A 27,694-nucleotide genomic window follows, 5' to 3' on the forward strand; every position below is an offset into this window, starting at 1 on the left:
AGACATTTAATTAAAGATTCTCGCCATCTTAGTAGGCAAGCTAATGCACAATGCATAGCAGACACATGGCTTCAAGACCAACTAAAAGAAAACATGTGAACACTCTTGACCAACGTGCGAGAGAAAAATACATGAACAAAATTGCTTCTGTTGGGATCGACCAGAGTGAAACAGAGAATAGAAACATGTCAGACGATTGATTTCCACCAGAAAACAATTGTCTGACATCAAGCTATCTTAAATGCTTTTTGATGAAAAGCCAGATCATAACTTCCTGTGATCAAATCTCAGTATTTCAGTAAAAGTCCTTTTAGAGTTTAGCAAAATCCATGTTTAGAGTTGTGATTGGGGGATTTTAAAGGCATTTCCTCACTATGACTACTGAACATGCGGATGGCATTTAGATGACGTCTAACTGTTGTTTGCTGAAGACTGCTAATCCCATAATGCTGCTTTTTGTTGCTATTCGTAAACAGTAACTCATTGTGTAAGGAATTCCTTATCCAGCCTTCATTTGTTGTCACGTCTTCATTTTTTAAAAAGTATTAAAATATTTATGTGATTGTATAGTTAAAGCCCACTGGCCAAATTCCAAAATGATTTCATTCAATTAGAAATTTAGTTTCTGACTGGAAATAAGACATCTATTGCACAGCACTAAAATAATGTAAAAGTAGTCTCAATATAAAGAAAATCATATTTAAAAAAAAATCACTAGTGTGATATTTTAGTAAACTATCTCACTACAGATTATTTATACCATTCTCAATATTTAATAGGATTTTTTTATTGCCTTGACAGCTAAATTTAACCACCTTATTTAGCGTTTTCAATGGTATTTTGATGATTTTGAACTTAGAAGGCCTTCTTCCCATCACTCTCGTTTAACTCTTTTAACAAATTCTATCAGATTTAAATAGAAATTCTGGTCAGGCCTCTCCAAAATGTTGATATTACTTCCAATCAAATAGAAGAAAACTTTAAACCCAAAGTTATTTTTTACAGTTCTACCCAAAAGTGATGATTTTGGTTTTCTTTTCCATTTTGAAGAGTTGCCTCTGTATCCCAAGCAAACAAGAAGTTATCAGAAAATCTGATCAGATCAGTCACAATAACATCACAAATGTGTGAGGATTTTTTAATACACATATATTAGGACATTTATAAAATAACAAACCTGTATTTTATTTTTATTTTACCATAACCTTTGCTTTCTGTGTGATACTTATGTGCTTGTGTGTGTTGATTTAGCATTGGGAGTGTGGTCCAATTCAGTTGTGGAGAGGACTACGTGCTGCAGGGCAGTAAAACCATCAGCTGCCAGAGAGTGGCCGAAGTCTTTGCCGCCTGGAGTGACCACAGACCAGTCTGTAAAGGTACAACTTGCTGGATTTTGCAGTCCATCTCTGACTCTAGATGTGCTTTCATCATTGAGGCCGTGATGGCTGTTCCTCAGGACCAAAAAATATGCAAACACAGTCCAATTAAACTGTGAACATCCACCCAGTATTATCACTGGTAAATAAATCTCTATATTCTTTTAAGGTGATGCATGTGTAATCATTTCATACTCTGAACACTGCATTTTCAAGAGTCGACATGCTCCAAAGTTTATTTACCAAGTGATAGGTGGGCCCTCGTTCTCACACAGTGAGAAAGAGGGAAAGAGGGAGAGTGTGTCTGCCATGTTAAATGCCAAAGTCGTTTGTCATTTCTTTCCTTACTTGGCTCAAGACTGTAGTGGGACACATTCTTTAACTTAAAACAAAATATTCACAGTGTATGTGTGTGTGCCTATGACAAGAAGAAAGACCACTGGTAAGTTAGGTTTCCAAACAGTGCTTTGGCAAATTTTATTTTAATTTGAAAGCCATGCATTGCTTTCCTTACACTTCAGAATTATGTAGCACTTTGTCTTGTTAAAGTCCCAATGAAATGCACGAGAATTTTGGTTTCTAATGTGAAAAAAATGTGAGAAAGTTAAGTTGTTATGAATACTTCGCAATTGACCGTGTGAAATTCTGCTAAAACGTGACACGGGAGCAGTGAAATACATAAGCCTTTAGGTGATCTTTGCCAAAATTTCAGATTGTACCTCTTTAGGATTCACTTTGTTGACTCCAAAATACAATGTTATGTTTTTTTTTTCTTTCTTGGAAGCAAAATGCAAGTAAATAAGATATAACTCAAGAGTTGTGCATAGTCTCAGTATCAAGTAATTCTTTGAACTGTAATCAGAATGAACTTCAGAAGGGTGGGAAGAGGGCAAAAAGAAAATGTAAAAATGTCAAAAACATTTCTTCCACCTTAAGTATTAAGGCTACTTTAGTCATATGGTTTAGAACATCAATTATTTAGTATATTACTAAACATTTATAAAAGCGCAGCAGCTAAACTCTGAAACCACTCTGAGCTTGTAAGGCGATTTAGTATTTGGCCCAAAGTCAGCTGAACAGGGTGGATCCTCGCTTGGGTCGGGTTGTGCTCTCTTGCCTTTAGGTTAAAGGACACAAGATAAACACCGTCCTTGACTGAAATCCTGGGTTTTTTATTTGTGAACCAGATACACAGGTGCACTGACCTCCTTTGGGTTCATATTACTAGGACTGCACCAATTCTTCTAAGGATTTAACTGAGGTGCTATGAATCCAGCATGCCTTTCTTATTATGGCTTCTGCTTAATCCTTCCAGGCAAGCTTATTATCTAACTCATTATTAGATATATGTAATAATAATTTGGATTGACTCTTCATTATTTTTAATGACTGTTAGGGACTCATTTTACCCTATAATGAGTTGTTAAATAAAACTACCAAGATAAATCCAGTCAAGTCTTTCTTCTACCTATGTCCACTGATGGAATGGGGCTTTAAGAATCCTGGATTTTTTTTTCTCAACAGAAGAAACACATTAAGAAAGACTATAGCAAGCGTACTAGAAACAGAGCTGCCAGTCAATGAATATCCTTACTGGAAAATTACGTTTTCTCTGGCTCACTGTAACTATAAACCATATCTCTTGCGAAAAAATAAAACTTAATTTCCCAGAGTTCTAACATAAACTACTTTTACAATGCATACCACCGTCCCTCATGGCTGTTGCTAAGAAACCAATAAAACAGCAGTATTTGTTATAAGCATCATACAGTACTTCATAAGTATGATGATAAGTATCATAAGGTGCTCTTGCTTCTTTAGAGTCTCAAACTTGGAAATGCACAGAGACATAAGTTTGCATTTAAAAAACTATTTTAGAAACTACTTTTTGTTACCTTTTTTGAGTATTGAAATTTATGTCAATCTTATTGACATAAAATTGCATCACAGTGCAGTGTGGTAGTAGATGTGTGGGCAATGAAAGATGCTTACACGTTTATTAGAAAAAAATGCCATCAAATTCAATTCAAATTCAAAAATACTTTATTGATCACAGAAGGAAATGAAATGTTGTAAATCATATTATTTCAAATTCTTCAATTATTTTTTTTTGTAGGTAGCGATGTTGGCAGGAAAAATCTTTTATAGCGATCTGTACTGCTTCCAGTCAGAGTTCAATTTCTCAATTTTTTTTTTTTGGCGTTTTAACTCATTATTATTACGGCTGAAACCGGAAGTTTTCACCCACCAAATAAATGGGAACATAGACCAAACTTCTCTGGTTTTAGGTCAGTTGGATTTAAAATATATCCACGTGTATGCCTCCAATTAACTCAGTGTTTCAGATAATCTATCAGAAGTTTCCAAAGCAAAGACATCATCATCTAGGCGTTTTCACATTGTGTAAAGAGGTAATAATCATTCTGTATGTAAAGTCTTAATTTTAAAGACATAAATAAATAAATCATGATAAATGTTGGCCAAACTCAATAAATATCTAAAACTCTTATGACAGAAAAAAAGAGGAATAAGGCATCAAAAAAGGCCCATTGAGAGTTAAGTTTTTTGGGGGAGGGATTTTGAGATTTCTGACTCAAAGAAATAATGATATATGCTCTTTAAAGAGATAATATTACTATTCTTGGCTACACTTTTAGACTATTTTGTGTTATTACTGGTCAATCTTATAATTTGTTTCAGTTGAGACTCCTAAAAAGATGAGAGCTATATTTGCAAATATTGACATGACTGTTTATGCCAGTTTAGACAGTAATATTGCTACATAAATAAAATTTCCTTCACCTTTTACCTTTATAATGGGAGTATTTTTACCTGTTATTCTTCTCTTGCGGCAGCTGCGGTATGTCATTGGTATGTATGGTCGTACTTTGGTGAAACTAAAAACGATCTGTCTTCAAAAATCCTATGAATCCCAGAGAAACCACACTAAGGCTGCTTGAAGGACAACATGCATGTAACACTGGGTCTCATCTTTTTGACAATAATGCTGGGGTTTTATTTAGGCTATGTAAAAGGATCACTCAGAAGAGGAAGCTGAAAATGGAATACCACAATGCTGTGTTACTGTAGAAATTGTAGCTATATCTTCTAGATATACAGTTTTAAGCTTGAAATGGAGTGTTTTGGAGAGGGTGACTTACTTCATGTGAAAAACAGGGAGTGTATTATGAAATCCACTCTTCTTTTTAAACCTATTTCCCTTAGGCACAAGTATCCAATATTGAAATTCCAAAAGTAAAGATGCCTTGAAGGCATAGGAAAGGAGTTCTCCTTGAACTAATAGACTAAGAAGTTGGAGAAACAGCATTGATGTCTACGAATATGCTGCTGTTTTGTGTCATTATTCAAGAAGATAGCTGATTCCAATCTCTAACTTAGGAAGTCTGGCAGGAATAGAGTTTATATTCCAATGTACACTGCGAGAAAATTATAGACATTTTATTAGACGCTCAGTCATTTGAAACTTAACTGAAGGTCAGGTGTGAACTTGCTGCTGTAGAAGAAGTGCTAATATTTGAACAGATTTCCTGATCACACGCTGCAGTAAAATCAGGTATCATGCAATTATGTTGCACACTAACATGTTCCTAATATGTTTTTAATTCATTTCTATGTATTTTTAAACATTTAATGGGGATATGTTTTTTTAAATTGGCTCAAACTTTGCCAAATGTACAAATATTGTATACAATCACTGAATTTCTACAAAAGAACTAAATAAAATATATCTTAATACAGGTTATTTCCCCAACTCACTGAACAAGTATACTTAAATTTAAGTTAGAAAAAAAAGTCTAATTATATTATTTGGAAATGTATTTTAAGGATTCCATCTTCATTGATATTGTATTTGTAGGGCTCTAACGCTTCTGAAAATGTGAACTGATGAGTGTATTGTCAAAAAAATCTATGTTTTATTCATTTTTTGACAGATATTCTAAACGTGTGGAATATCTGGAATACCATGTCAGTAATTCTCTAGAATTAGTAATATTTTTTAAACTTTTAAACCAAGGTGTTGCAATTAAAATGGACAAAATGTTGACTAAAAAGCAGAGCCAAAAAGATACATTTTTCTCAATCTGCAAAAACACAAGCGATTTGTTGTACTCCATCTATTTTGGCAGCATTGTATTTATTTTAAGCTGTGTTTTTATGATACGGATTGATCTAAAACAAAATGACCTTGTTTGTCATTTTGTTTTTTTGACAACGTTTACACAGACAGGAGTGCGTGTAGACTCTTATCTTTCCATGTCACCAGATGCTGCTTATGAATTTTTCTTGAAACAGTGTGAGAAGAGAAGCCATCAGGCAGATGGCTTCTCTTCTGACTTTGCTAAGATACCAGATTTTTAAGGGCCTTCAGTCAGTTCATAAGGTTATAAAGTCAACATTTTTATTCCTAAGTATGAAAACATGTTTTCCTAAGTACTCATGTCTGTTTTACAGAGTTAAATAAAACTGGAATGAGAGGAAGGCTGTTTCCTGCTACTCTCTGCTCAGATTTGACCTTTATTTCCAATGAACCAACAAGGAAACTCATGAATAACATTGACAGAGAGGCAATCTGTAAGAAAACTACAAGCTTTCTTAAAGGGACACCTCTGTCAAAACACTTTTATATAGCTAAGCATGTCTTTTGGAACACTAACTAGAAAATAAAGTGAATTTCTTTGGAAAAAAGGAGTCGTTAATGTCAGGGCATGAAGGGAAAGAAAAATAAACTTGTAAAAAAAAAAAAGATGGCTTGGAGTGGTAATCACTTTATGAGGTACAATATGGCAGATAGAAGTTGTAAAAAACATGTAACAAAACAACAAAAGCAGCAATCAAATTGCAGTGTTCCCAGTTTTCACTCCTTTAAGACTTTACGAGAGAGAGCGAAGGCAGAGACAGAGACTGAGAGAGGGGCTCCATGTGGCACCTTGATTAATGGACAGATGGTAAGGCCACTGAGCCAACTCTTTCTCTCTGTCTGTGTCTGTGTGTGTGAACTCCAGGGGAGTTCAGTTGATGTGCTGAATCTACTGACTCAAACAAGGTCTATATGTCAGCCACTTTTACACGCACACACACATACATGTTGATTTCTGAGTACGGAGACAAAGACAAAAGGGAAAAGTAAAGAGTTTGGCCACTTTACAATAACTTTGGTAAATGACTGTGCATGTGTTTGTGTGGGCGTGTGTATGTGTGTGTGCCCATTAAATCTCCAACGAGTACGGGTGCTTCTGGAATGCTGTGTGCCACTTTAATGATGTCATCAATCATTCGCTGTGCCCATTGGTCAATCTATCTGCTACTGTAGGAAGTTTGTTAAAGGAGCCAGATTGAACATCCTGCACAAAGTTTTGATCCCAGGAATATGGCTCCATCGATCTAAGATTAAACTTTTACCAAAGTGTGTGTAGTTAAGAGTAACTTAATGAACTGAGAATGATTGCAGAACTGTGAAAAGGTTTTGAACCACGTCAATATCTTTATACTTTACTTCTTCAGGCCTTCAGAATGTCTTTCAATGTTATTAGACAATACCTGCAATTAATTTTTTTGTTCAAATATTCTATCCAGTATTCATAGCTAATTATGATCCACAATATTACCCAAATGGAAATGTATCTGTTTTGTTTAAAATGGTTATGTGATTAATGATTTTTGTTCATTGAGCTAACTCAGTGAAGCCGTGAATATTTAATAATCCCGCCTTTCAAACGACCTGAAAATAAATTCCCCAAATGACTTATTATAATTCAACCACACACGTGATTGATGTAAGTAATTTTTTAAATCTTACCTGATTGAGGAGTATCTATGGTAGAGATTTCACTAAGATAGTAGAGTGAATAAAGTCCTGGAAAGCCAAAACTCACTTGGCTCACTCCACACATACACATAGGGACTGATCTAGTAGGGAGATCCCAGTCCAGTTGAGCATCTTTGGGATATGCTGGACAAACAAGAAGAACCCCTGGAGATCTCACCTTACAATGTAGTGGACTTAAAAAATCCTAAGCTAACATGTTGGGGCATGATACCACAGCATAACTTTGGTCATCTAGTTTAGTCTATGCCTCACTCAATGTGTTTTGGCAGTACAAAAGTGATCAAGACAATGTAAGGCAGTTGGCCAATCAATTCATTAGTTTTTAATTAGTTTACAATTCCATGGTTCAGACAGAAAAATATGCATAAAAAATTATTTTCAACTTGATAAATTTCTATGCTATTAGGCCAAAACCAAAGACTTCATCTACACTGTGAGCATTTTGAAAACTCATCCGTATGATTACATTTTATTTTATTTTGTCTTTGATTGTCCTCCCCTGAAGCCTTTCTTAGTCTGTCTTTGTGGAATGTAGGGTCAGAGAGATAATCTACGGCACGAAGGGTTAACCGTCCTTTGTATGCTTCGGTAGCTCTCGCAGTATGGATGATTGAAGCTGAGCCTCCACTGCAGAGACGATTCAATAACCACAAAGGCCATCCTGCTGAGGAGGCAGCAAAGTCACAGTATAGACCTTTAAATGTAAGGCAGCTTAGACGGGTAAAAAGAATTGTTGGTTGAAACACAGTGGCTGGGTGCTATTAAAAATTAAAAACCTTCCCAGAGTTGTGTTTTTAGTGTTTATGGGGGCAGGTTAGTAATGCTATGAAGCCATAAAACAAAACTTTGGAGAAAAATGAGCAAGGGCATTTGATCTACATTATGGGAGACTTTGGCACAGCAATCCTTATTTGAAACCTCATTTAATTTTGGTTCACTTCCAAACTGTTTATGTGGGTCACTAGCTTGTGTGAATTAAAGTCAGGTGAAAAGGAGAGTCCTAGGGGTTTTCCTTTTACTCTAAAGAAAATGAAGTGTGGAACTTTTCCCCATCAGTATGGGCTCATTGGTCTTGTCTATAATGTACCTGTCAAAACTATCCATTTAATCTTAACAGTGTGCTTTTGGTAAAAGACAGATCTTATAAAACATTGTAATTTCATCTGGAATAAATCAACTCTTTGAAAGTCATGTTGCTTCTGTTGCTTCAAACCCATAAAACACTGTGCCAGTTTCAGATAATGAAGAGAAGAAAAGAAAAAGAATAAATCAAAGTTAGATCTTTCTATTTTCCTTCTCTGGGCAAAAAGCACTTCTGTTTTATCTAAGCCTGTAGTGTCTCCAAGACATAGAAATGGAAGTATCCTTTGGCATTGGTGTATTTGACACAGTGGGCAAAAGCAGCTTGTTAAATATTACTACTGTCCCTTTTTAATGAGCAGCAATGTCCGCATAAAGAGGCAGGAAAGTCTAATTTGGCTCCATATGAAACCACTGTTTTCCTGTCAATTGGTTTCTACCAACTAACTGCACTGCAAGTCCTATTTTGGGGCTATTTTTGCTTAACTCACAAAGAGGCCCAATCTCAGGGAAGGAATCTTGGGGAAGGTTTTCACTGAAAACAACAACAAAATAAACTAAAAGTATTTAATTGAGATACAAAACAGGTAATTGGAAGGAAGCCCATGGATGATTAAAAACTTTTATTTTGTTTTTTTTTTCACTTTTAATAAGAAATTGTCTTTTAAAGTTGGTAATTTGTTGCCATTTACCGTGTTTTTTAAATATCACTGTTTTTGATTGTGATCCAACCTAAAACCTGAAGACGGAGAAGTCTGAATTAATTGGTCTAACTTCGTCTAAAACTAATAATTTGCTAAAAGGATTGAGCTTGAACTTATGACAGGATATCCACAAGGTTTAACTTAAGTCAGAAAGTTTAAACAATTTGGTACAAAATACTGAGAACTTGTGTGTACACTTCTGATTTCAAAGAATTTAATAAATGAATCTTTTACATCTTTTCTCTCACTGACGTGGCATTTATCAAATAGAAATGATCTTTGGTAATTCTAACTGACCTAAAACAGGATAAGTTTGGTCTGATTAATCGTCTGATGGTGAAAAACAAATGTGTATGCACACTTCCAGCTTAAACTTAATGTCTTTTGACAGTAAAGACAGTCATCAAAATATGTTAAATTCTTTAACGGCTGCATAAAAGGGATGAAGGTTCTAAATAGAAAAATTAAATGGCATTCAAATGCTGAATAAATTGATGTTGTTTTAACATAAATTATAGGATGTTATCCTCTCTGGTAATTCTGGTGATAACTCTCTCTGCAGTGTTGCTGCAGCAACATAGTGCCCATTTTACTGTTGGCACGGTGATGGGTCGGCCATTTGTTCAGGATACGCTGATTGAGCTGTCAAAGCGCACGCATACTTACAAAGGCACACAAAGTTTCTGGAGGCACACAGATGAATCATTTACATCGTCTAACTCAAGCATGCGCATGCACAATTTATCACCATGGTATCTCCCAGAGTATAAATCGCAACCAGCCGAAGACGAGGGAAGGTCAGTCAAAGTTGCAACGAGAATTATAGAAACAAGACTCAGCTGGGGCACAGTCAGGGAATTCAAGCATCAAGCTAAGAGACACTTGCAAGTGATATCAGTTTTTCTCTAAAGGGACTTGTGCTTGTTTTGACACTCATGCAGTGCCTCTTGGACACACTCCATTACACACACAATGAAAAAACGTTCTTGCAAACAAACTGCAGTATGATTCTTTCATTCCCCTCCTTTCCTTCACTGACCACTAAGTAAAAGTGGCAGCATAGAAAGTGATCATGGGACAGAGAGTACATAAAAGTCTGTATTTTGGTGGATTTGAAGTGGTTTGAGAGAACAGTTGAAATTGTCTTTGTCTAATACGTACATTTGTTTGAGAACAAAATTTTTCAATTTTTAAATGGGGTCACATACGTTTTCTTGGCACTCAAAGCCTATTAAGTTTATTATTCAGGCATATTTTTTTGACTGTGGATGCTTGTACTGAATGTTTTAGAAGTAGTGTACAGCAGATAATGTTGTTTGGTGTCTCTCTCTCTGTGTGTATGGTGACTGTAGGTATTATGACCTGCTGCTGAACAAACTCATTAAAGAGCAAACTCTGCTTCAAACCAACCAGAAAATTACCTCCCGAGTCTAACAGGACGACCCAAGGACAGACAAGCAGCTTCTCTGTCACATCCAGTCAGAGAACAAAGCCTAATGAAGGCTTAGTTGGTTTATCGAACACCAAGCATGTGTCGTTTTAAACACCCCACTGAATGTAACACCAAGTGTCCCTGTTTGAGGTTTTGCATGGCTTTACATCTTTAAAGCCTGGCATTTCAAATACAATTTCACACATCTGTAGAAAATCACGATTTAACTAACATACAGGAAGTATTTGTTCATTTTGATGCCATTGTTAGTCTCTCAAAGTGGTTTTGTCTTTAAACTTACAGTTTGTGTTTAGACATACAACACAGTAAGTGAACACAATTACATTCCTGCTCTGAAATTGTTTACTTTAAATAGATGTTTGGAATAAATAGCTGGTAAATGTCTTTATCAGTCAACAGCAGAACTCCAGCTAATCCTGTGGTATTTCACACCCAGTAGCTTCCAATTAAGTAATGTTATCCAGGGAGATGCTGCTGACAGTATCAATAACATCTATGTGACCTTCTGTTCCTCTTTCTGTTCCTCTCCCTACTTCAGTCTTATCTTCTTTTTTCTCTTCACTTCCTGAGCTCATACGCTCATTCCTTCCAGCTCTCAGTTGCATTGATGTCGTTTTTAATTGTTCATCACTGAACTTCTGCTTTGACCCTCAAATGATGCGAATTGGCTTTCTGTTTTTTACTGTGAGAGACTCGGGTTAAGCTTTACCTAAATGTGTTAATTAGAAAGGTAATTGAGAGTGCATGGTATTGTGGTGACTCTGTGCAATAGCTTTTTGTTAATGTCTCGGCTAAATCTACAGTTCTCACTGATGACAAGATCAATATGTCCTTTTTTTCCCCTTTTCTTTTTATAGCAAAGACGTGTGGCAGTAATCTTCAGGGGCCATCGGGGACCTTTACATCTCCCAACTTTCCAATTCAATATGAGAGCAATGCCCAGTGTGTGTGGATAATTACAGCATCAAATCCAAATAAGGTAAGAACGCCATTATTTGTTTTGATTTAGTATATGAAGCAATAATAATTTAGTTCAGCTTTAGCTCAACCATTGCATACTTTGATTCCAAACAAAACTTACCGTCTTGTTATCTTTAAGGTGAACTTGATCAGAAGTTTGATGGTCCTTCTACGTATGTCTTTGAACTTGAGCTTGCCTTTTCATGTAGTACCGGTTTTTCCAGTAATTGTGGGATTTTTTTTGCTTGGTAAACCATCTAACTCTGGGGAATAAAATGAAGATTTAAAGAAAGCAGGGTGAGCATTTGTATAAATAAGACGTTATAATGTATCTTTTATTTGTGATGATTGGTTAAACACTAAACATGTAATGATCCTTGCTGCATAATTTGACCCACTTCTTTCCAAAATTATTTAGGTCAACTAAAACAGTTCCAAAGTTTTCTTGTGTGCCTATCTGGAACATTTTTGAAGATGGCACTACAGTCATTTATGCTAGCTGTGGGTTAAAGATAATATCTGTCACCAAAATTAGGTCTTCATGCCTACTGGCAAGAAAAGTGGGAGTCATACTAGAGGAATATTAACTTGCATGAGGGCCAATGACTGATCAAGATTGGAACCTGCATGAAATTTAGTGATGGGTGGGTTCAATTTTAAGCATGTTTCTTAGAGCTAAGTAGGCTCTGCCTTTAATAACTACCTAAAACACGATGCATTAAATTTAGTTTTAACTGAAATAAAAATCTGATCTTTTACAAAGTTAATTTTTAATTTTTTTACTAAAGGGATTTAGGATGATGGAGCAGCAAATGCTCAAAAGATATTGGTTTCTAACTCGGTGAGATCATTTAATCCCCACAAAGAAGCAGGGATGGGTTGAAAGCCAGATAGATATCTGCCATTGGTCCTTTTCTCTCTCAGGAGATATCTGATTGGTATTCTGAGGCACATCCTTGTTTGACTCTGGCTCCCTTTGGCGACTGCACTGTCGTCAAGGGCAACACCTGCATCAGCATGATGGAGCTGTACTTACACATTCGCACAAACATTCAAAACAATGCTGTATATGAGGGAGTAGAAATACATCTGCTTTCTCTCACCCTCACAACAAAAAAACCCACACATTTTTAGGGACTTTGCTTTTTACCTAAAAAGCTTTTCTTCTCTACTTCTTCATCCCCTCCGAAACTCCCACACACAGCGCTCTCTGTCACTGCCCAAGGCCTCTGGTTTATGGCCTACAGCAATACATTCTCTCTTGAAGGCTATGCTGTGTATGTGACTGCTGAAGGCTACGTTACTAATGCCCTCCGCACTGTTCTTTTTGTGTATGCATATATGTGTACGTGTCTGCACCTTACATACATACATAAAATTAATGTATATGTATTTTAAATGGCAATGGACATAATGACATAAAATGAAGACCAAATATCTTCAGTTACATCAGTGCGTTATATCCTACTTTACCCACACAACCGTATCAAGCACTGGTATGTGACATACTGTATCATCTCCATGTCATCCGCACCACTGAGTCCTATGCATGACTTTTCTCACACATCATGTAGACAGCATGCCATGTGCCTTACTGAATCATGCCCCATATGGAGTAAAGTTCGTCTTGACTGTCATTTCTTCAAAGCAAAAGTTTATAGGGATCTATATTTTTGAACAGCACTATATTTAAAGGGGAATAACATCAAGTGTTTGGTGGATAACACCTGAAACACAAACTTCAGACAAGTAATAAAAAGCTTTCACTAATTAGAAACATTGCAACTATTGTGTACTAAACCAAAGTGCTTTGTAATAGGATCTTTTAGAGAGCTAGAATGCTTTTAGTTTTTTCTCTCATTGTTTTTGCACTGCAGCTACTACTGACTTAAGTACCAGGACCCCCATTGTTATTACTTTGTTCAACCCTCTTTTGCCAGTAGGATAGCAATTATTGTCTTTTCTCGACATTTTCCTGGATAGGCCATCTTCCCTGCTGCGTATCCTCTTAGATCACAATATACATTTAAGAAGTTCCTTCGAAAAACTTTTTGAGGAACTTGCATAACAAAACAACCGTCCAACTGATTAACATTACATTTAGGTTGTGATTAATTCCTATGATTTATTTCTTTCCAGGATTTGAAAATTTGTTTAGTGTTGCAGCAAGACTTCAAACTTGGTTTGGACATGGAGTGAAAGATTCAAGATTTGGGTTGGTCCCAGTTAGGCTATAAAATCTGACTTGGGGAGAAAGAGATGAGACTTGATTTATACTTGCCCCTCTAGAGCCAAGTCATAATTTGGAATTACCCCAATAAGACCTGAGACTTAAAAGGAAAAGACTAAAGAATTGCCCTGTACTTTCCCCTTAAAAGTTCACTTGCTCTTTTTAGACTTAACCCATCATTTGGAATTTAAAAAATGATGTGAACATCTTGGGTTTAACAAGGAACAGTAATTAGTGATATATTTCACTAAAATTAATCTACTCCTCAAGTGAAAGCACACTCTATTCAGGTAATGAGAAAAGTATTGATCATTCATAGTTGCTCTTTCTATTTTTTGTCTTAGAAAATAAAAACATGATTACGACCATTTATAACAGAAAGAACAATAGTTGTGGCTTTTGCTACAATTGAGACTGAGATGGTTTTAGTGTGCATAACAACATATTTACTCATATATTAAAATTCGATCACAGCTCAAATGTTTGTGCAGAACAGGAAGTTGTTAGGTACGGAACCCGACAGGAGACAGAGGCATGATGTTATGGTGCAAAAAATAATTTAGTTTTTAACAAGCCAGGCTCACGTTGAGCAGGTGGCAGAAGAGAAATACACAGTAGGAAACTGGCAGGTAAACAACAGGTAAAAGGCAAGGAACACCTGCCAAAACTGAATAGGAGTGGGGACTATCTGGCATACTTGCATTAAAAATCTGTTCTCAATTAGAACAATAATTAAAGAATGAGGGGCAGCTTAGCAGACTGGAGGGTGGTCACTTGATGTTCAGGGGGGAGGGGAAGCCAACCAGATAAAAGTCTGAGGCTGATGAGAGAAGGACAGGGTTTTGTACGAGTGGAATATCATACTTATAGTACGGAGAAATCTCAACTGATCATGTATCCAAAAGTAACTGCATTCACATTTTTTTATGGCAAATACATCCCGCTATTTTGTCTCACTCTCCTTTTCTTTCATTATATGTTTTTTCATTATCCTTTTCTCTCTTTTTCAACAAGCACATCCCTCCTCCCTCTGCACTCCCAGAGGTTCTGTCCTTAGAATTACCCAGATTCTTCATTAAAGAGCTCAGGCTGAAACCATTAAATTACTATAAAGAAAGACAGAATGCAGGCAGGAGGCAGGGTGCTAGGAAAGGGTGAAATCTGTTTTTTAATGTTTTATGGGTATGTCTCTGCCCATTGCACCTATTTACACATGTCTCAATGTCTACTTATACCCTAAAGATAAAAAGATGCAAAGTTTGGTAGTACAACCTTTCTTCTTCTATATGTCTTAGTAGCCTTATTTCTTCTTTTCCTCTCCTCCTCTGTCGATCTATCCCTCAGCTCCTTCCTTTGCAGGTTAAGTGTTAATGGAGTTCTATAGCTCTGTGATGTTATTGCTTCATTTAGTTTTGGCAGAATGAGCCTTTAGAGCCAATTCATTCTATCCTGTTCTCGTTTAACCTTGGGGATAGTAGGACAGGGTGACCATTACTCGAATTTTCTTTTCTTTTCCTTTCTGTTTTTCTCTTTTTCATTTGTTTCCGTCTTCTGGTTGCTTCTTGTAATGTATTCCACTAATTTCCCCTTGATTTTATGTCTTATTTTGCTTCCTCCAAATCATTTTTGAAGCATACGTGGTTTAATGTGTTAACAAAAGGCCTTACTGACGCACAAGTTCTAGATGAAGCATTTTGCATTAGTATTCATGTATGTACTGGCTAGTACACAGTCATCCTGATCTATGCGGTGGTGTGTTTTGATAAAGGTGATTCGGCTAGCTGCCCAGGGCTTCTTTTGGTGATGGAGATGCACCGTAGCTACAAAAAAAAAGAAAAAAGGGAAGGAGAAAATTCTTTCATTTGGACCCCAGCCATATTTTTCATTGCTTACTTGCATAGTGAATCAATGAGGATTTGGCACCCTTGTGTGTGTGGAGTGTAAGCTCTGACAGAAAATGTGACTATGCATTGAGCATGGTTACTAAAGTTTGGCACTAAATTGGGAGCTATTTCACAAGACTCATCTGAAATAAAATCAGAATAAACTTTTGAGTAAGTATTAGAAAAATTATTTGCTGAACACTTTTTTTCAACAAAAAATTCACAAGTGTAGATACATTTCCCTAGAATTTGATCAAATTGGAGCACAGTGACTTGGTTAGTAGCACAGGTCCACCATGTGCAGAGGCCATATACCCATGCAGTTGTTGAGGGCTCTATGTATATTACTTCCCAAGCCGGGACCTTCTAGCTGAATTATTAACCTTTTTAGGTGTATGAAAACAAATTCCTGCTATGATTATTTTCTTTAGATGTTATTCAACAGCATTTCAGGTGCCACATTAATACATTTGCCATTAGTCAAATGTATTAATCCCATAGTTGCATAGCAACTGTGTCCAGTAGTGCCTTTTACCTCTGCGTCCTGCTCAGAGTTGCTCTCTAGAACGAAGGAACCTGGTAGATTCAGCTCCGTAAAATAAAAGCAGCAGATGAAGCATGAAGCAGCGGTGGATGTTAGCCATCAGTCTTCATCGCCTAAAGCCCAAGTCTCCTCACAATGACACATCTCGGCCAAAACACGATCAGTGGGAGCAGGGAGTTTGCTGTAAAGCTGTCACAGATGAACAGTTGTTCGACCATCCCTGACGATGTCCACTTTACATCACTGGCTCTTTGACTCAGCAGACATTTTATATATTCCTATGGTAACAGTAATATTCAAGAAATCCCCACATTTTATAAAGGTATGAGTAGGGAGGAGCCTCGCTCGCCTCATTTTCTGCACGACAGCCAAAGTAAGTGCTTTATCACACAGAAACTGATTGGCTTGGAGCCATACATGAATAGCAAGATAGAATACAGCAGCCAATTAGGAAGAGAGATAGCAAGGGGGTATTAGCAAGGTAGAATATGACACAAACATGAAAAAAAATCAAACTGAGAAATGGGTGCATAAACACCAGCCAATTAGGACAGCGCAGACATATGAAGTATTCATTTTTACGTACCACACAAGGAGAAAAAGAAAGTTGACTTCAGTGCAGCATTTTCAGAGACAATTGTATATGCACACAAGGATTCTGTGAAAAGTAGTTAAACCGTAGCTGAGTTTAATGCTCTGTGAAAAGTGTCAGTGAGGCATAATTATGCAATGTAAAGGATGCACGCAAGGAGAAAACTTAACAGACTCTACTTCATCTTCATTCAGTATGTGTGGACTAATAGCGCTGTAAATTACGGCGCCTTGGAAATATAGTCAAACCCCTTGCACTTTTTCACAAATTATTTACGCCTCAGCCACAAATATTGGTGTATTTTCTGTGATAGACCTACACAAAATAGTACATAGTTCAATGTCATAATTATGATTAAGAAGAATGTATGTTTTTTTAGGATAAAAAAATCTAATAAATATTTTCACTTGCATGCTCAACTTTTATTTTGACATCCCTAAATAAAATCTAGAGTAGCCAGTTGCCTTCAGAAATCACCCAGTTGATAAAATATGTTGTATTTTTAGCATAAAACAGCTTTTCTGTGAGGGTTCTTAAAGTTTGTCAGAGAACCTGTGTATGCAAAAATCACTGCAAAGGCCAAAGAACAGGAAATACAGATGAAGAATGAAGCTGTGGACAGACTTAAAGGATCTATGAACGATGAGTTTCTAGAAGAGTTGTGTTTAATCAATCACCTGAAAAGGGAAGGAGTATGAGATAATTGTAAACCTACTGAGACATGGTCATTCACCTTACTATTCAATCTAGATTAAGAGAAACAGCCAAATTGTCCATGGTAACTGGAAAAGCTGCAGAAATCCACAACACAGCTACAGCACAGCACCATCCAGCAATTTCACTTTCATGGAGTATGGTAAGAAAAAAAAATCATAAGATTCCCCATTTTGTGTTTGCCACAGGCCTTGTAAAGGATAAAGCGCATATGTAGAAATGGGGGTTCTGGTCAGTAAGACCAAAAGAGAAATTTTAGCCTTAAATGTAAAACACCAAGTAGTATAAGTAGTGGCAGATTGCTGGAATACTTCTTTTAGGTGTGATGGGGAAATTGGTCAGAGTAAATCGGAATATGGATGAGGCCACATGCAGGCCAATCATGGTAGGAAAACTGTTTGTGTGTGCCAGAGAGTTGAGGCAGACGTGGAGGTTTACCTTTCAGCAGAACAATGACCCAAAACAGCGAGAGCTATTATGGAATGTTTTAGGAAAAAGCATTTTTGTTTTTTTCATCCTTCCTTATTTTTTTCAAATAAGGAAGGATGGGATCATAACTTAAAGATGAAGTGTAGCAGCTATCTTTCATTGCAATAACATGGCTCTTTACTTGGGGACTGAATCCAAATTCACATCTTTTTGATTTTTATTTGGAAAAAGAAAGCTAAAATTCTGTATCATGTTCATCCCACTGTACAATAGCAATAATGCCTTTTATTTGACTATTACATAACATTTACAAAATGCATTAGCATTAAAGGCTGAAATGCAACGAAATGTGAAAATGTTTGCGGTATGAATACCATTGATGGGAACCTTGTTGTATGTTTGTTATGCAAATTTGTTTGTAATCACAAAGTCTGTTTCACTCTACTTTTCACTGCCCTTAATTAATTTCTCTCTCCTTTTTGGTAATAAAAGCACAAACTGTGTCAAGTTTGGGGCACTTCACATTAAGGGTTAGACAACAATGTGAAAACAATCCCCTGCGGTTGCCTTTTACTGAGCTCTTGCTGATTTAATAAAGTGTTGCTTAATGGATCTTAGAAGATTTCTGTTGGGTTTACTGTGAGTAATTTATAAGAAAGTTGTTTAAGTAGTATTAATGAGAAGGGATTGAGAAACAAAGTCTTTCCTTTTTAAAATTCTTTATTTGGAGCAGTAAAACGACATCTACAGATTTGAGAACAGTCTGAGCTACTTAACTAAGGAAATGCATGGAAATCACATTACTTTGTTGCTTTTTGAACCACTCTTTGATCTAGCTTACACTGAATGGTGACGCAGAAGTTTAATGTTATTTTGATTTATTCGTTCCAAAACCAATTGTATAACACCCAGCTATGCACAAGTTTCAGCCACCTGGCCCTAAACTCTCACTCACAGATGCCTACAAATACTCCAAAACTGAATCCCGCCTCAGTGAATACTGTTTCACATAGCCAGGGACTGAAAGTGTGTGAGCCATGAAATAAAAAATTAAGACATTTAAATAAAGACATTTAAACCTGTCTGCAGAGGACCATGTAAACAAGTTAAATGCCTTCTGAGGAACAATTATATGGTTTGACAAATCGTTATCTGGCCATATGGACATATGGAAACAAAAAGGACCCACTGTTCTAAGAAGTAAGAACTCCGAATCCTTCAATCTTGACTGAAATCAGTAGGTAGATGGTCAATACCTGGACATAGTGGGGTGTTCCAACAGGACAGAGATTTCAAATACACTTCAATCTGGTTCTGGTATGTATAAAAAAATAAAAAAAATAAAGGAATATAAAACATAGTTACTACTGTATAGCCTCAACCTCAACTCCCTAACGTCTTGAGGTGGCGCAGTGGTTAGAGCTGGTGCCTCGTATACAGAGGCTTAGACCTCGACTCAGCCGTTCTGAGTTCGACTCCTCTTCTTGGTTCCTTTGCCGCATGTCTTTTCCCACTTTCTCTCTTCCTCTTTCCTGTCAAAGTAATAAGTGACATTTATTACCACAAGTGCTGCAAAGAAAAAAAAAGAAAGAAATCCAACAGTTTTAAATGAGCTGCACCAATTCTTACAAGAACCATAGTGAAATGTCCTCCTAAAAAATCCACCAGACACATTTTTGTGCCTGTGATCAAAGTGAGGAACATTTATATAAATATTTTTAAAGGTTTACGCATATAGATGTGTAAGCTTCCATAATGTTGACAAAATTTGAACTTGAATTTGTGCACTTTTTTTTTTTTAAGTCACTGAAGTAGAAAAAGTGACTGTTCAAATGCATTACTGAAAGTCAAAAATGTATTTAATATTCATATCCATGATGATTGGATGTAAACTTAGACTAACATGTCACAATACAAACGAATTTAAAGAAATAACTTTCTGTTCAAGACTCAGTGATTTTTCACATATCACTGCAGATGATTGCAACCCGTATAGCAGTAACTGAAAGGTCAGCTGTAAGGCACCTGCTGCCTCTGGTGTTTTATATTACCTGGATTTTTCAGTGGTTATTTATCAGTATCCTGTATGGGTTGTTGCGGTTTCCAATCTGCCTACACTGGGCTCAGACTTTTGCTAAATGACATCTATATACACTTAGATGAGTCAAAATTTCTTGATTCCAGCCAGATTATTAAAGGTCAGCTGTAGCACCATAGCTTTCTTACATTGTTATTGCAAGATATGAACTACACGAGTGGAACACAGTGTGGAGATGAAGCTATTGAAATAATATATTAAAATAATATTTTTAAAATATATTGACAGAAAGGCTGTGCAACTCCACAGGGCTTTAATTCATTCTCTGGTGCTTAAAATAAAACTAAAGTCTACAAGTTGCATTTTGACAAGCCTTAATGTTTTTAGTAAGACTTTCTGCACAAAAATCCCACAACATATGCTTCTGTGCAAATGGACTTTTAAATTTGAGCATAAGTCAAAAAGGTAGTGACTTGTTTATGCATTTACTAATTCATCCAACAACATTAATTAATAAACAAGGGTAGAAGGAAAGAGTTGAACTGGTATGAAAGACATAATCACAATGACTACACCTCTAAAGGACACTTTTGACTTAACTTTAAATTAATATTTCAGTTACTGATACATTTCTTGTTATATTTAGATGTCAATTCATGTCCAAAAATATGCCAACAAACCATTTCAATAAATCCTAATATCATTATAAAGTAAATTAATGTAGTCCAAAAGTCAAACTTGTACTAAATATGCAGTCATTACACACAGATTGACATGCTTTGAACACTTAGTTCTAAAATGTTTGATAAGTTTCAGAAAGCTTAATCCTTACTCAAGACCAATAGAAAATGATATATAATTTTGAAGTTTTTGGTTTATGTAATGGACTATACAAGTAATAGTTAGATTGTCATCCATCAGACAGTCACTTAGCCAGGGATGGCAAGTCATAAACAGCAATTTCTCAAATGCTAGCTTTAAGGTTTTGGTAAGTTGAGTGGAAAGTAAAATTTGGTAGAAAACATGCACAAGCAACAAGGATAGTCACAGACTTGGAGAAATCATATAGCAAATTTTAAAACTTGGGGTTTCACAATTGTATGGCCATGGCTGTCATTCATAGCCACCACACACAAGATGTATTCAGGTTATGAGCCAAAACTGTCACATTCCTTGCATGAAGCCACTTCTGAACCAGCAACATCAGAAGCTTATTTACCTGAGATAATAAGTAAAAAATACTCTACTGCAGTCTGGAGGAAAAGTGGAGCTTGCAACAACCTGCTAGAAGTTCAGTGTGAAGTTTCCACATTTAGTGACTTTTCAGAGAGCTATGCCTTCTGCTGGTGTTGGTTTACTATGTTCTCTCAAGTCCAAGTTCTGGACGCAGCCATCAGTGGAAGTTTTAGAGGATGTCCTGTTTCCCTCCATGGGTAAACTAGAGATGCTTAATTCACTTTCCAGCAGAACCTGTCACCTGCCCACACTTCAAAAAGTATCAGTACCTGCTTCAATGTCTAATGTTGCCACTGTTCTTCATTATCGTTCAAACTCTCCTGACCCAAACCCCATAGAGAGTCTAAGAAGTATTGTTAAGATATAGATGTTAAAAACTAAAGCCAACATGCTGCCAAGCTGAAGGTACACATGCTGTCATCTAGGGTAGGACATTTGGTACCAGCATGTTGTCTAGAGAATGTTTATCACTAAGGTTTTTGTAGAGTGGGATCTGTGGATTTATCACTTCTTTAGGTGTAAGGCTCTTGTAGTGCTCCTGAGATGAAACATTTCATTCTGATCTTCATCCTTACTCAACGATCAGGTTTCCTTTGATTTGACTTCTTAACCTCTATGTAGAGATGGCCTGCTTATGTTTGGTGGGGCTACATCTGTTTTAAGTTCATAATGTAGATCTACTGTCCTATGAAGGCAAAATCTGCTGAGATCAAATAAAGAACTGACTAAGGAAATAAAAACAAGAAAATAGAACCAATCAGGCAACCTTTCAAAAACTAAGCAAAGTTTTAGTACATATTGGAGAGTGAATTGTCTTTTTTGTGTTTATTTTTTATCTTCATTTTTTTTAAATAGAGCAGGTTCAGCGGTGCAGTGTGCTTAAATTAACAGAAAAGTGCTAGGACAAAATCTAAGGAAGATAGTTAGCATTTTATTACAAATAGAGAAATAAAAGGACACTGAAATGCTTGTCAAAAATAAATTCAGTGCTCAGTGTTAGCATTACAGAAATAAAAGGAGCCCGTATGATGTTTTTTTAGATATTTTTGAAGTCCACCCTCAGAATATTGAATCAGGAAATCTGAAATAAGGGAAAAGGAAGGAGGAGGTAAAGTGCAGTTTTAATCTTCCCCGAGGCCCAGGTCAAAATTCAAGTTTGAAATATTCTCAACCTCTACTCTCAGAGCATCAAAGATGTTCTCATTATTCCCCCACATTGCTCTTTTCCTCTGTCCTCCACATTTCCATCTGCCTCCATCTTCTTCCTTTCCCTCCGTCAAATCTCTCACCATTCTCTCTTCTCTACTGCCAAATGTGTTTCTCTCTGGTCTTAGATGAAACTGAAAGTGTGGTTTAATAATTTCTGATCAGACTTTAGAGCTGTGTGCTGTTTCTCACAGCTCTGACTGCTGAACATAGGTGCTCCTCTTCAATCTTTATCAAGAAATTCACATGGCTCATCTTTGGGCATTTGAGACAGATGCACTTTATTTGACAGGAAACCCATGTTAACCTGTGTAATTAGAAAAAGAATATGAGCACAGTTTTTCCTGGTACATTGACATTGTAGTTTAAATTAATGTTTTAGTCAGATGAGTTTTTATGTTTCATACTGACGAAAGTCATGGACCTGATTTTCCAAGCAGATGAAACACTGCTTATTCTGGAAATAATTATCAGAATCAGTCAAAACAATAGATTAAAATGTGGCACTGTTGTAATAATACTATTAAGATGATAGAGAACACTGGGACAACTACATTTTTCAGATTTGCGGGAGTAAAGGTTGTGGGTATCTTCTTCTACTGTGTAGAAACAAAACTCAGACAACAAACCAAACAACCTTAAAACTGATGGATCTGATGAAGTATGACGACAATTGGAAGTTTGAGTGTAGCTTTTTAAATCACATTAAATCAAATTAGAAGTGTCCCTTTCAGAGCTTTATGTTTATGAAATGGCTGGACGCGTTGGGGAAGAATAGTCGTCTGGTGAATAGGTGGCTCTACGTTCACCAACACGAGACAACAAAGGGTCTTTGTCATAGGAACATAATCCTATTGACATTTGTCGGTTTGTGTAAGAATGGGTGAATGCCACTTTTGCAAAAGTGCATTGAATGGTCAACAAAATAAAAACAAATCCCTACGAAGAAGCCTTTTATTTCTTTGAACTGAAATTTGAATGCATTTATTTTTTGTCTTAGGTGATCCAAATCAACTTTGAGGAGTTTGACCTAGAGATAGCCTATGACACTCTGACTATAGGAGATGGAGGAGAGGTGGGAGATCCTACAACTATACTTCAGGTGTAAGTATTATGTTATCCTCCTAATATGATTTAATTTTCTTGGCTTAATATCATTCATTTCACTTTTTGTGCTATTTTTTAAAGTAGAACCTAAGAAATATTGTAAGAAAATAGTATAGCACGAAAGCATCAATACAGCATTGGTCTTTTGCTTGAACAATATGAATGTGCTATATGGTTATTCTTGCCTTCAAATGTTAATTTTTTTACAGCAAAAAAAGTTTTTAAGAGACTTCAGCTTTTTATGTCACTTCACACGATCACAGATCAGACAAAAACATATTATATGTAGTTATTTTTTTAATTTTTCTAACATTATTTTTCATTTTGGATCTTGATTTTAATTTAAATCACTTAAGTTGCTCAGCTTTTTGGCAACTTGATTCATAGAATGTGTGATTCTTTTTTTTTTTTTTTTTTTTAAAGATTCATAAATGCATAAAAAGTAATTTGATTTTGACTGTTCAATGACCTTGGAAAAGTTTTAAAATTGTATATCTTTATTTTGTTAATAAGTTCAATCAAAAATACTCAGAAGTGTTAAAGTGTTATTCAAAGCTTTGAGTTCCAGTTTAGTATTTTCAAGCTATTTATTCACACTCCAAAGATCACTTAAGAAACTGATTGCAGTGATGAAAATTGTACTTTTTATAATGGTAATTACGATGACAGCAATTTAATAGTGATGCATTTTGTGCTCTAGCTTATCAGGCAGCTTTGTGCCTGACCTGATTGTCAGCATGACCCACCAGATGTGGCTCCACCTCCAGTCAGATGAGAGTGTTGGATCTATAGGATTTAAGATCAACTACAAAGGTAAGGAATGAACATGAATTTGTGTGAGCATTTGTTTTGCTGTTGTTTCTTTTCTACTACTGTGTACTAACATGGTCTTTTTTTTAACTAGACATCATGCTAGGTTTATTCTGATCTAGACATGCTCCAATCCAGATTTTTGGGGTTCAGATACTGATCTCAGATACTGAAAATCTTTCCCCTTAAACTATTTTTTCCCATATAGAATCTTTTCCAGATGCAGTTAGTGTTGTGTTTATTTATGTTGTTTAAAGCTGATTTGAGTAAACCTTATTCACAGTCAACTACGGTTAAGATAAAAACTATTATACTTATGACAGATTTAAGTTTAAAGTAATCTTTTTATTTTATAAACATGTTTCTTCTGACTGGTGGTAAGCCAGGATCCTGACTGCAGTAGGCTAACACTTAGGGTGATTGTAAAGAGGTATCCCCAATCTAAAAGACTTGGAGCTCATCTTCAAAAATAAATCATTAAATATCAGTGGAAACATATAAAGTCTGCTCAGCTGATTTGTCCTTGATTGTTGACAAAGGCACAAATAATTTTCAATAAAAAACAGATGCATATTTTTCTACTCCTTAAACAGTTTTTTTTGTTGTTGTTTAATCCTTTGAGAGATACCCGTCTCATTTGCTGTCAGAAACAAACTTGTTGAGTGAATGGAATACATTTTCTAAATCCAAATCTGCCAGTGTATGCGTAAGTTTAGGCTTACCTGCCAGTATGAATGTGATTCTGAAATCTCTGTCTATTTGGGATCAATTTGTGATTTAATTTCTTGTTTGACCTGAAAGGTGAAACAGCTGGGTTCAGTTTAACACAAAATATGTTTTGTGTTTTGATGCCTAGATAAATTATTTCTTCCTGAATTCCCATTGAATGAGAGCTGTGACCTCTTTTGATCAGACAGTCGAAGTGAGTTTTTGGTTTGTTGGATGATGTGGATTTAAAAAAAAAATAAAATCAAATAAAGGCTTTCGTTGCTACCTGTGCTTTTATCTTAAAATCAACTGGGAACAAAGTATTTATCCTCGATGTCAACTTGTCTTTAAAAGTACTAAAAATATTAACCTTTTCTGACTCTCTTGTTTGATAGATGGGTCGTTCATTTGATCACATTCCATGAAACATGGGAAAGAGCTCTGCTGCACAAACTAACTTTGTTTGTCTCATTCATATGTCATCATCCGTGGATTTACACATGCAGACAAAAACATGTTGGCACTCCTCTGTTAAGGACCAAAAAGCCTATGACAATTACAGACAGACAGACAGACAGACAGAGACAGACAGACAGAGACAGACAGACAGAGACAGACAGACAGACAGACAGACAGACAGACAGACAGACGATTCATTTATCTCAAGTAATATTTCATATATCCAAGTAGCACATAAACCATCAGGATAAAAAAAAATAAAAATCCTACGTACAGTACAGACCAAAAGTTTGGATACACAGTTGTGTCCAAACTTTTGGTCTGTACTGTACATACATCCATTCTGACATTTTCTGACAAGTAGCATATAAGAACATGAACACACAACCAACTGACATTCAATGTTAAAATAGTGAAAGAAAAAGAGAAAGAAATCCTCCATTATCCAGTAACTTAGTCCAACTGCTTGGTTGATCGATTTGAGTTCAATTGGGCGTACTATACAAAGAAACCCCTCAGGCGTCATCTCTGAGGCAGGAACTGTAATCAAATTCAATCAGTTAATTTTCAGTAGTACAAACAATTTTGTCAATATTTTTACAAGGAAATGACTCAGTCACAATGCAATCACTTTCGAACTAAATTTTATAAATTGCTGTCAGATACAGTTCTTCTCTTTTACCATTGTTGCGTCTCCAGATGGTGTCCAAGAGATAATGATAATAGAGTTCATTAATAAATGTGACTTGAGCCTCCTGAAAGAAACAAAAAACAGGTTAACACCTCTAATTCCCAAATTAGAGTAAAATCGTAACCAAAAATACCTCAACAAGATAAATGAGATCACAAAACCAAACAAATGCCTTCTCTGATCAAAAGGAACAACCGTCTATAAGTCCTAACCTACATAGAAAGAACAAAACAGTCACCCTCCTCTCAAAGAAGTAAACACAGGGAAAAAAATACCATCTTTCTCAGTGGAGTGAAAAACATAACACACTCCTTTCTGGCCAAGAACAATCTCCCCACCCCCATCTCCACCCCGTCATGCACACACCCTAAACTAAGATTAGTTCAAGCATGATTACAAGAAAATATTCCTAATATTATTAAAATAAAGATTACGTTGATGGTTTTTTGTCCCATTAAAGAAGCATATAACATGATAAATAAATATTTATAAAGGACCAATCTGTTTCAGAGCTCCACAGTATTTGTATCTTTTTTTGGTTCTTTTTGTTTATGCAGTGTTTCACATAACTTTTCGTACACCTTAAAAATATTCACTTTATCACTTTGCAGTCGCGTCATTGTGACATTTTTAGTTAGACAGTACAACAGTTCATTGAGAGGCTGTTTTTTTCCCCTCATTCTGTCAGTTTCCCGGTTACTTTTTGAAAGGTTATAAAATAATTATTTGCACACTGGGTAAAGCAACAAGATGTGCAATTAGAATTCTAATTGTAATTTCTTCACAGTGTCTCTATTATATGACTGTTAGTCACAGAGCAGACATTGGCTCACTCTCATCTCTAAAATTAGCAGAAAATGTTAAAATTTCTCACACAAACTCAGACGGTGTGAAGGGAAAAAAAATCTAGGTCTTCCTGAATCACTCGTCATTACCTAACTTTGTCTCACATCATTGTGGGTGTCCATTCTAATTGCAAAAATATTTCTCTAGCCGTTTCATTTCGCACAAATTATTTAAAAGTGATCCCCTTAATCCATAATCACCCACACAGAATCATGTCACAGCAGGCAGTGGGGGGAGAGGAGGGAAGCTTTCAAATTGAGGAGGAATTGTCGAGTCAGAGAGCTGGTGAGACAAATGCCTGGTGTTGGCAGCTGGAATCTTCTCAAACTCCTGCTGTCTGTGCATCAAAATGAAGCTGGAAAACATCTACTTTCAGCTTGATGCCTGTATTAAAATTCAGTAGTTTCCTGAAAAGAGTAAAATTGAAATATGGAACTAAAAGTTAGCATGTATATTTATCTGCCAGCATTTTCCCATATAGTCTGTATGTTCTGTCATGCCACAAGAGGCAAAGAGAGTGATGAGAAATACTTTTAGCACATCTTTAATGCTAAGTTATGAACTTAAGAAATTATTTTTTGTGTCTGAAACTGTTCTGAGTTCCATAAAAATGGTTAAATGTGTAAAAGAAGAGGTAATATGAAAAGATGCAATATATGTGGTGATATAAAACAAAATTAAATGACAAAACATATTAGCTCACTTTCATTTTACCTGCCTTACCACTTGGACATATACTATACAGAGCTCTGTTCAATACATAATTCTTGCTTTGGGCCT

The 27,694-nt window shown here is 36.0% G+C and overlaps 1 protein-coding gene across 6 annotated transcripts in view; it reads left to right on the forward strand.

The window, feature by feature from the left end:
- csmd3b (CUB and Sushi multiple domains 3b) overlaps window positions 1–27,694 on the forward strand; it is a 642,306-nt gene that overhangs the window by 494,768 nt on the left and 119,844 nt on the right. For all 6 annotated transcript variants that reach the window (XM_032580262.1, XM_032580264.1, XM_032580265.1 and 3 more), the window contains 4 exons: window positions 1,252–1,376; window positions 11,319–11,440; window positions 23,294–23,397; window positions 24,101–24,213. In XM_032580262.1, coding sequence (XP_032436153.1) covers window positions 1,252–1,376; window positions 11,319–11,440; window positions 23,294–23,397; window positions 24,101–24,213 — 464 coding nt within the window. The remainder of the gene's footprint in view (window positions 1–1,251; window positions 1,377–11,318; window positions 11,441–23,293; window positions 23,398–24,100; window positions 24,214–27,694) is intronic.

The sequence above is a fragment of the Xiphophorus hellerii genome, chromosome 13, assembly GCF_003331165.1.
Source record: "Xiphophorus hellerii strain 12219 chromosome 13, Xiphophorus_hellerii-4.1, whole genome shotgun sequence".
Lineage (NCBI taxonomy): Eukaryota > Metazoa > Chordata > Actinopteri > Cyprinodontiformes > Poeciliidae > Xiphophorus > Xiphophorus hellerii.